Source organism: Rissa tridactyla, chromosome 6 (genome assembly GCF_028500815.1).
Source record: "Rissa tridactyla isolate bRisTri1 chromosome 6, bRisTri1.patW.cur.20221130, whole genome shotgun sequence".
In the NCBI taxonomy this organism is placed as follows: Eukaryota; Metazoa; Chordata; class Aves; order Charadriiformes; family Laridae; genus Rissa; species Rissa tridactyla.
This window is the reverse complement of record NC_071471.1, coordinates 32,206,270-32,216,643: the sequence shown is the minus strand read 5'-3', so window position 1 is coordinate 32,216,643 and position 10,374 is coordinate 32,206,270. Positions and strand designations below refer to the sequence as shown.

The 10,374-nt window shown below is 38.9% G+C and overlaps 1 protein-coding gene across 1 annotated transcript in view; it reads right to left on the bottom strand.

Moving 5' to 3' along the window:
- Positions 1-598: 598 nt before the first annotated feature.
- Positions 599-10,374, bottom strand: part of ARHGEF26 (Rho guanine nucleotide exchange factor 26) — a 55,926-nt gene continuing 46,150 nt past the window's right edge. The window contains exons 11-14 of the mRNA XM_054206306.1: positions 7,128-7,337; positions 4,019-4,086; positions 3,439-3,543; positions 599-2,761 (exon numbers count right to left, since the gene is read on the bottom strand). Of these exons, the coding sequence (XP_054062281.1) occupies positions 2,619-2,761; positions 3,439-3,543; positions 4,019-4,086; positions 7,128-7,337 (526 nt within the window). The 3' untranslated portion in view covers positions 599-2,618. The remainder of the gene's footprint in view (positions 2,762-3,438; positions 3,544-4,018; positions 4,087-7,127; positions 7,338-10,374) is intronic.

Here is a 10,374-nt window from a genome sequence, read left to right as displayed (position 1 = left end):
AAGGGGCTGGATGCAAGTCCTCTGAGGAGCAGCTGGGGACTCTGGGTTTGTCTAGTTTGGAAAGAAGGAGGCTGAGACGCAACCTCACTTCTCTTTGCAGCTTCCTGAGGAGGGGATATGGAGAGGGAGGTGCTGAGCTCTTCTCCCTGGGATCCAGTGATAGGACTCATGGGAATGGTTCAAAGGTGTATCAAGGGAGGTTTAGACTGGACATTAGGAAGCGTTTCTGTACTGTGAGGGTGGACAAACCGTGGAACAGGCTTCCTCAAGAGGCAGCTGATGTTCCATGCTTGTCCGTGTTTAAGAGGCACTCAGACAAGCTTTATATTCTTGACTTGTTTCCTCTTCTCTCTCCTAATATGGTCTCTAACTTGAGACACAAGATGTTCTCCTAGGCCTGCATTTTATGCCATTGCTCTAAATTCATGTGCATATGTGTGACAGATCTGTGACGGATGAAGTAGGACAGATGATGGTGGTGTTCATCCTTAGAGAACAGAAGATTTTAAATGCCACAGGTTACAGAACAGATTTAATTACTTTGACAAGAATGACATTAACTTGCAGTTAACTGTATTTCTTAAAGAAAAATGGAAGCTTTTTTTAGTAAGGATTTAAAAGTATTTTATTGATTGTTGTCCTATAAAATCATAGGTGTTTTTCATTCCTAAAGAACTGCGTCCAACACTAGGAAAAATGAAAAACTCTTTAAAAAACATTACAGCATTTTTTGAAAAACTAGGTATGAAAAATATATACAATGTCTTAAAAAAAAATAAGAATAAAATTAATGTCTGGATTTATACATTCAGTTGTGTTAAACATCTGCCTGTGTACAATAAAATTTGTTAAAATATTAGCAGTATTTTTACTATGTTAAATAAGTCTCTGTTCAATTTACAGTTCCTCATTACTATTTTATCAGTCCACTTAAATTAATTTACAAGGCTGTATAACCACTGTTGGGCTGTCAAGGTAAGTATTTTTATACAAAAATTATTGCCTTATTTTAAATTGTTACAGAGATACATCTTTATAAACATCCAATTCATTCACAAACTCAATCAACATATTACAGTATATAAAACATACAGCTCCATTAAAAAGACAGGGAATGCAACAAGCAGAAAACCTTTGTACTACACGTTGTTCCCTCATTTTTATTGAACATGTTTTCTACTCTGCTGAGTTATCAGCTGGTCCTTAAAAACATGAAGATTTTTATAATACAAATTGTCACACCTATATACAGAAAAGATGCACTGAAATTTACTTCATTTTTGAGTGCATTTTATTAATGCAACATTAAGTGGTGTTTTTTTTCTGTGAAATTCCAAATCTAAACTGCAGATGCAAAAACTGAGCAGGTGGTGTGTGTAGTGCAATTGTGAGACAGCTTCTCTGAAGCAGAGAAGAGCTTCTCTGAAGCAGCACCAATGCGAGCTCCTCTGAAACTAAGCTCCCAGTACTATTTTATCTATTGCTCTCTCTCCCTCCCTCCTTACCTCTTGCCTGAAGCATCCAGTGCCATCAAATCACACTGCAGTAGGGGAAGGCGAAGATAACAAAATACCAGGTTAATCAAAGTGCTCAGCTATCTCCTTCCAGCTCTTTTCTCAGTGGTGGTCTCACCGTTTATATATACAATGGAGATGAGAAGACCTGGCACCTTAACAAAGCTCTTCAGCTGTTACTACTCTCCTGTAGTACAGAAGACCAGAAAGACTAGAGGACAAAAAACACCCAAAATCCAGAACAAAGTATTTCCAATGGATCTGAGACCAAGATGATCAACACTATATATTTTGCAGAGTTTGGTACCTCTTTCTTGCTTTCAGAAATCCTTTCACAACTGCAGCACTAGAAGGAGAAAAAGTCTGAGCTGCCTGAATGAGTAACACACCGTACTATAGACCACCATCACTGGAGGCATTTCTCTGGATTCTTCCCCTGGAGCTTCTGTCAGCCTTGCTAACATCAATTGGAGAGGTCTAATTACTTCTTACAAAGCCTAGGACCTCCCTGGATCTGTGCTGGAGAGGTAGTCCTTTAGGAATTATGGGGTTGGTTATGCTAGTTCAGGTTACACACAGATTTTGACACAACGGGGAAGCAAGCCATGAACATAGTCTCTGATACTGCGCATGTAGCCCTGCAGTTTCTTAGAAGCAGGAAACTCCCAATACTGCTATTCAGCTCCACCTCAATGGATTGGGCGAGTTTCTGGTGTTTGGTCTCCTACACAGACTGCTACACAGAGCTCTGCTTCTGAAAGAGAGTCAAGATGCTCAAAAACAGATGGAAATATGTAAAAAGGCACGAATGGAGGAACTAAAGTTGAAACTGAAATTTGAGCCAGGGAGATGCATGGCTGATCTCCAGTGCCTAAGAAACTACTTCTAGTTGAAATCTGCTACTGGTCGAGCCAGGTTTCAGCTCAGAGCTCTCAAAACACAAAGCAAAAAGGGATGCGTATCTGAAATATCAGTGCTCTGTTACTAGATTTGTTGCATTGGTGACCCACTCTTCCATGCGAGAGCTGTAGGGCACGCCCCCGTGCCCCCACCAACAGCAGTTAGTGCAAATCCTGTAGAGTAGTATGAAGAAGCAAAAACAGTCTACACGTTGGTTTCAAGTCCAAGCAGGCGTCCCATCCGCTCCATGTTCTTGTCAATCGTGGCACGACACGTGATTTCTTTAGCACACTCCATGGGAAACCAACCTCTTTCGCCGTCCCGCAGTCGTTCCCCTTCGTACCAGCCTGCAAGGGTGAATAGACAAAGAGTTACAAACCTTCTCAAGTTATGTTAAAGATACTTCGTCAGAACTGTGTTGCACTTGAGCAGACAGGGCTGACACAGTTATCACATACATTATACCTTTATCTATCTTTGTAGTGAATCAAGTACCAGATTAAAATAGATGCAGCAGTTGTGGTTTTTTTATGCAGGCAGACTACAAACAAAATAGTATGCACAAATAAATATTATATGAAACAAGTGTAATACATTTGTTATACTGTTATTCAAATATATCGTCTGAGGTAATATAAAGAATATAATATAATTGCAATCTAAAGAAAGCAATGCAGCACAATTGACAGGATCTTTGATTTCATATGTAATATTGAATAACATCATTAAGGCAGGATTTAGTACTTCAAGTGCTGACAGCTGCAAGCATCACTGAATCAGCCCATCACGAGACAGGAGAATCACTGGCACGTCCAGGCAAGTTATGGTAGGCAATGAGTTACTTTGAACATCTGTTCCCTATACAGAGGCTGTCCTTTAGAAACCTGAACCAAAATGCTCATGTTTTTCTTGGAAGCTAAACCTTTATTCATTGTAAGGCCAGTGCTATTAGGAAACAAATTTTACTAGCTGGATTTACCTGCAGCGGTGACAGTCGGTTACTAACTGCAAAATTCTCACTTACCATCATTTACTTTTTGATAAACCAAAACAACATCAGCAACTTGAAGAGACAGTTCATCTGACTGCTTTGCTGTGTAAGTTCGGATGATCTCTACCTGAGTCAAAGCTGTGGAAGAAATAAGACAGGTTGAATTAGAGGATTCATATAACAGAGTATCTTTTATTAAAAAATATATACGATTTATTTTAAAAATTTCCATCTTAGAGTATACTCCCCCCCAAAAACCCAAAGGAGGTAGCAAATTATGCAAATGGCTTCCTACCTGAGCAATTACATGCGAACAAGCGAGATAAACGTACAAGGGAAGGGGCTTTGCACTTTTGCTAACAGATTGAAACAACTGACCAAACTGGTGTTAATGAATGCAAATGGAAATTACTGTGTGAAGCAGAATGCCTCGAAGCCCCTGTGCACAGGAGGAGAGGGCAACAACACACGCATTGCATACAGAGCCCAGGAAAAAAATGGGCAGCATTTCTAAGGGTATTTGTAGGCTACATTTGCTCATGTCCCCACTAAGGGGCAGCGCATTTCCATTCTCCTGTCAAAGCTCTCGAAAATCTTTTTAGCTGTAACTTACTCGTCCTGTCCGTTTTCTGCCCGTCTCTGTCCTGTCCAAGCGCTGTAATCCAGCGAGCTCTGTCACTCCTGCAAACACCAAAGACAAAACTCAGTTTCCCAACTCCTGCTCTTGATAATGGTCAAGACTACTCCTCTTTTCAAAATTTTGTGTTTAAATTTTTCCTCTTATTGGGTAAGAGAACAAAACAAAGCCTCCTTTCTTCTCCTCTCAAAATATGGCCAGAAGGTGTGATACTACTTTTAGTAATACATTATTCAAACATATTTAATTGTTTTAAGCATGTTGGATTAGGGGAAAAAAAAAAAAGCCTATATACATGGGGCCTACTGGCATGATGTCTTATATACCTTTATTTTAATTACTGTTAAGTAATCACGGAATCACGGAATCTTCAGAGTTGGAAGGGACCTCTAGAGATCATCTAGTCCAACTCCCCTGCTAGAGCAGGATTGCCTAAAGCACATCCCTCAGGGCTGCATCCCTCAGGGCTGCATCCAGGCGGGTCTTGAAAATCTCCAGAGAAGGGGACTCCACAACCTCCCTAATGCAGGTAGACTTCTCTGCTAGTGTCTGCGACTAATATGTATTAGTAAACTAATAAAAAAATAATCCATCTAATGTAGAAAGGATATCATAAACACAATACAGCAATTTTAATATACAATACCTACAGGTTTCCCATAAGAACTATCTGCGACACTCACTCAGAATGAAAAGCTGTGATTATTTTTACATCCCAACACATTCTTCCTCCAAGATGAAACCACTGCAGGTCCTACTGACATTTGATACCTGTTCATCAAATGGCCAAAACTACAACACATGCTACTTTAGACATTTCAGTCATTAAAAGTAGGTGGTGCTAAACTTGCTTTTCAACCAAACTAAGAAAGTCTATATGCAATTTGGCATGTGCTTAACTTTGTGCTTGCTTTTTTTTTTTTTAAAGGAACAGGTGTTATTTATACTCTCATTTTCCATTCCCTGTAACCATTCTTAACAGTAAAATTACAATTCCTTTCAGACAGCTCTAAGAAAAATAGGATAATGCCAGACTGTCTCTGAGTTTAAGTATATATATGTCTTCAGAATCTGTGTGTACCATGCCTTATTCACAAGTACTTTTGTACTTGGGAATCCCACAGCACATGAAGTAACAAAACATGATAAAACTGTGCTAGAAATTTCTGCATCAGTGAAAACAAATTTAAGTTTTACACATGCAAATTTCTATTCAATAAGCACTCCAAACCCTCCAGCTTGGCCTTCCAACTGTAGATCCCCTTCCCATGCTCCTCAAAGATAAGAAAGCTACATTTTTCTGTACCCTGTGTATACATGATAATACTCTGCAAAGATAGGTAATTTCCAAATAAAGTAATTATTTTCAGAATTTTTTCCTCTGAATGACAATATCCTAGACTGCTATTTATATTACAAACAGTACATAGAAAATCAATAATAAAATCTGCAGAACAAAATGTCTTTTCTTTAAAAGGCAGACAACTAAAAATGTACTGCATTTTTTCCCCAATAAAAATGCGTTTCCAAACAAGTCTGAATCATCTGCTTACTTTATAATGAGATCTTTACTAGAAATCATTAACAGTCTGTAGTTTCTTTCAGGGTTATTCTAAACTTTGAAAGCAAACCTAAAACTGTAAATTTTTCCAGGCCAGGATACGTCTGGAGCACTCTGTTTCAAGTCTTCTGTCCCGTCTCCAGCTTCCACTAAAACAGATAAAATCTTTCACTTTTGTGAAGGGTTGTGTGGAAGTTAATGGCACCACAGAGAAATGATGGCCTCTCGCATATTTGCGCCCAAAAGAACAAGACACTTCTTGTTGTGTGTTTCTAAAGCGGAATGCTCTTCAAAACTGCGTCAGGAGAACAAGGACCACCTCTATCCCAGCACAGCTCCACTGCTTCCCCAAGGCAATGCCAAACTCCTCCTCCCATTTAATCCAGTACTGTTTCCACTTTTGCACCATCCAACCATTATAATAAATAATTCACAAATCACTGCTCCAGGACAAGAGCATTCTCCGTTCATACCTTCACAACGTCTGTCTGCTACCACCACGGTGCCTTAGGATGCACCTGTGCCTGTTTCTTCCTGCTAATACTGTGCTCTACATACAGACAACGTGGTACAAATGCCACATTGCTAAAAGACCTGACAATTAGAATAAGGAACACACCAGTGCAGAAAAGCACCAGAGACGGAGAAAGCTTAAATGAATCTCTGCAATCAGGTTATTCAAGGTCATCTTCTCAAGATAAATATCAAGAAAACCTCCCTTAACTGCAACAGTAAGAGCAACGTTTTCCTCATAGTCACCGGCATTACGTTTAGATTCACATGCTCAATTACGCAGCCTGCACCGCAGCATGGTGTGCCACGCGATGAGATGGGAACAGGGTTACAGAGCCTGGAACTCCAACTCTCACCACCTCGATTGCTTGTAATGGACCTTTCGGTAGAAATTTAAGAACCTGCAGTTGTTCACACCGAGTTCTGTTCCTTGGGGTTGGTAATGGTCTGAACTGTTTGTAGGACAGCTCTATATTGAAGCAGGCTGTAGAAAGCACACACGTATAGCACTTTCAACTACAGTCTACTATTTGCTGTTCTGTTAGGCACTGTTACTTTAGGCACTTACCCACTGGACATAATGATTAATATATCGGATAAAAGTGTTATGTTAACAGGTAAGCTAGGCAGAAAACCTGTGTCTTGACTTCCAGTTCTCAAAAGGTGCGTTAGAGAAATATGTAAACACATCATACTCAGCTACAACAAAACCTAGTGTTGACTCAGATACTTAAGTCACATTTGTAGTTCAAATTAAACAGTAAGAATATCACAATATGTAGTCAGTCATTAGATTGCGTAGTTTACTTAACACTTGCACTATGTGGCAGAACTTTGATTTCTTTTTTTTTTTTTATCGTGATATCACTTAGGTTGAAAATAAATTTATGGAAATTCCTTCCACAACCCTCAAACCCCAAGAAATCCAAACTGCTTAAATCTCCGTCCTGCAGTCCTTGTTTGCCTTCCCGAGTCAGCGAAAAATAACAGAAACAGTAACTATTGACTTACTGAGTCTCTGCTCCCAGGAGCATCTCCACCTTCTCTCCTGCGTGGTTACTGAGGACAGCCAGTCGGAAGAGGTAAACTGCAGAACTCTGCCGCGAGTAGAGCATTGTTGAAGCATTCTTTACAGGAGAAGAAGTCAGGTCCTCGCTGTCACATTGTTGTACCACCAGCTGGCCTCTTAACGAATAGTCTGTGACATTGTAACTCTCTTCACTGCAGAAAAAAGGAGGGAAGAAAAAACCTCAGAATTTTAATGTTTAGTTTGCCATTAAGTATGTCTGGAAGCAAACTCAGTCACAGAATCCCCTTTTAACTACACAGTATGGCATGATTCTTCTGACACCTCAGATCTTCATCTTTTCTGTTTATTTGTTTTTGAAACTACCAGTTTTCCAAGATAGAAAGTAGATCAGTTTTTAAACCCTGTGGAATTTCATTTAGTGGCACAGTTTAGGACTTTGGCGGTGTTGAGATGGTGGAAGCTCAACTTACTCAATTTGAAAACAAGCACAGCAATTGCATAGAGTTGTGCTTCTTTTTCTTCTGTAGCTTTGGACGAACGACAGACTTCAATTTTAGAATCTTATAGGAAAAAAAAGGTAAAGTTTCCCTTTTCCTGTGCCTGTAAAACTATGGGTATGCAACTGCTTCCAGATAAACACTATTCATCTTCATTTTAAATACAGGATAACCATCTGTACTCCTTGTACATCTGCATGTAGGTGGACTAATCTAAAAACTATTTTACAGTATTCTGAAACATAACCTTAGTCAATTGTGAATTCTAAAAACAGGCAAAGGCTTGTCACACGCTATTGGTCTTGCAAAATGCACTGCGCAATTTACCTTTTAGAGAGTACTTTGTACATAAATATACCAACTCTAAGTGATACGAATAAAGATTGCTATGTGTGCTTAATAACTTCCCAAAAGCGACTAGAAAGAATTCTAAGACATGAAGGAAGTCAGAAGCTTTGCTCTCCTTATGATTGAAATGTAGGTGAAGAGGTGGGCAAAACTTATCTTCACTCAAACACCACCGTGTTTGACACAGAAAACAGAAGACCTCAGAACTACTTCTTATGTCAAAGTTGTTGAATTATGCCAAAATGACATTCTGGTAGTTTTCCCAGATAGGTGGAACTATTAGACATCACAAATCAGAAGCATTACTGATTTTAACAACAGAAAGACTTAAATGAAATACGTACTCTTCCCTGAACAACAGACTTTTATTTCTAAATGTCAGAATCACTTTAGCTACTTGAGATCTTCTGGAGAGGTGAAGGCAGGGCAGAGAGAGGAAGAAGCACGTCTGGACAAGGCACCCCCTCCCACATACAACAGCGACAGACGGTAGCAGGAACAGTAACTTCAACCCCCCTATTCTTCAATCCACTACAACGTATTCATGACATGCACTTCGACTTCAGAATATCCAGACATCTTAAGCAGCATTCCTCAGTACTCTTACATGAGTTCAACCAGTTACTGTATCTATTGTTTTTACTACTTACTCGTATCAAGGCAATACTGGGAATATACTTTTCCCGTGGAAAATAACTGCATTTCCCAATTTTTAAAGTTTTGAAACATAGCTAAAGATCAGTTAAAAGAATCTACATAATTTACTTAAGAAATAGCAATTGATCACAAAAGAGAAGCCAAATTAAAAGGCCTTTTTGTTTCGACTGAAGCTTGTGAATGTATTTCTTAGAATTGTCTAACGTGCATTTGCAAGTTTACCAGGAAATATCATCAACCCAGGACACTGATAAACTAAATTACCTCATAATTTCATGTAAGCTTGTACACTTTTTTTCAGATTTACTGTCCTACACTGGTGCAACAAGAGAGAAAAAAAAACACCTGCACACACAGGCATAAAGCCAGTTCTCCCTCCTAGCTCATACATGGCTGTGTTTGCCAAAATTTGCAGTAAATCAAATACATCAGATTTTAAGGTGCGGCTATATAGTTGGCCTTAAAGTACAATCTGTTTAGACCTCAGTCTCAAGTGATGAAAAGCTATGCTAGAGCCTCATACTACTATGGTTCATTAAAATAATTTAAATTGAAAAAAATACTGGAGAAGCTTGAGTTTGCTGCCAGAGATACACGGAAACCCAAGCACTGAACTGATACAAATTAAATCCCAAACACCTGGAACTGAAGCTGTCTGAAATGCAGATGGTGACATACTCCTTTCTGGCAGGTGCAAATGAAGCGTGTTCTTCCTTTATGGTTGCTCAGCTGTTGTTAAGAAAATGGGCAGATGATAACTTAATGTCTGTTGGGATATATTCTACCCACTTCATGAACTCTTAGAAAAATACCTGCAAATACCTCATTAGTTAATATAATGGTCTTTGTAATTCTTATTTTCAGTCCTTCAGAAAAAGACTTGCAAATGAGCAACATTATAACTCAAAACATAAGTTATCGCCTATTTCTGTGACTCATACAGCATTAGAAGAATCTCTCTATTCTTCAAGTGACAAGAAGTTTACAGATCATATTGTATTTGTGGATTTTTGTGGATTAAGTTTCTGCCACTCCATCTAGTGTAAAACAAAACTTATTTAAACTATGTGGGGTATGTTCTTACTTTTGTTCTGTGAATTAAATACTTAAGTTGTTTGGTTTTTTTCCTCAGTACAGCTTTGTACATTCTCAAACAATCAACATAGTTCCGTTAGTATCATGTTTAATCCTCTCAAGTATTTTTTTGTTCTCTGTTCTGAGGAGGTTGGGGGCTTTACAAAGGAAGCAGAAGCAACAACAGACAAGCTGAGTTAGATTTATCCTATAGAAGGACTGAAATCAATGAAGCTCATAAGATGAACACTTTCCTTCCCCATTTCTTTTTCTTCAAGTCTCAAAATGGTACCAGCAGTTCCCCACAATCTGCTGGTGTTTCCCACTCTGAGGGCTGGAATCACAGCTCCCCATTCAGGCACCATTGACAATGGCACAAAAACATGCGAAAACATCCAAGAGCACTGTTGCAAGAACTTAAGATGGCTTTAAAAACTCTCCACACAGTTTTGATTAGCCTCGCTTTTGATCAGACTGTTGCTTCCATGTTCCTTAGAGTAAAAAAATTAAAAATTAAGTCACATAGGAAATGAGACTGACACAGCAAACTCTTTTAGAGCTCTGTAAAAATGAAGACAGGTTGATTATGGTATTACACATGACTTCTTGGGTCCCCAAGTACAACGAATACAGTAGATTACAAATACGTTTT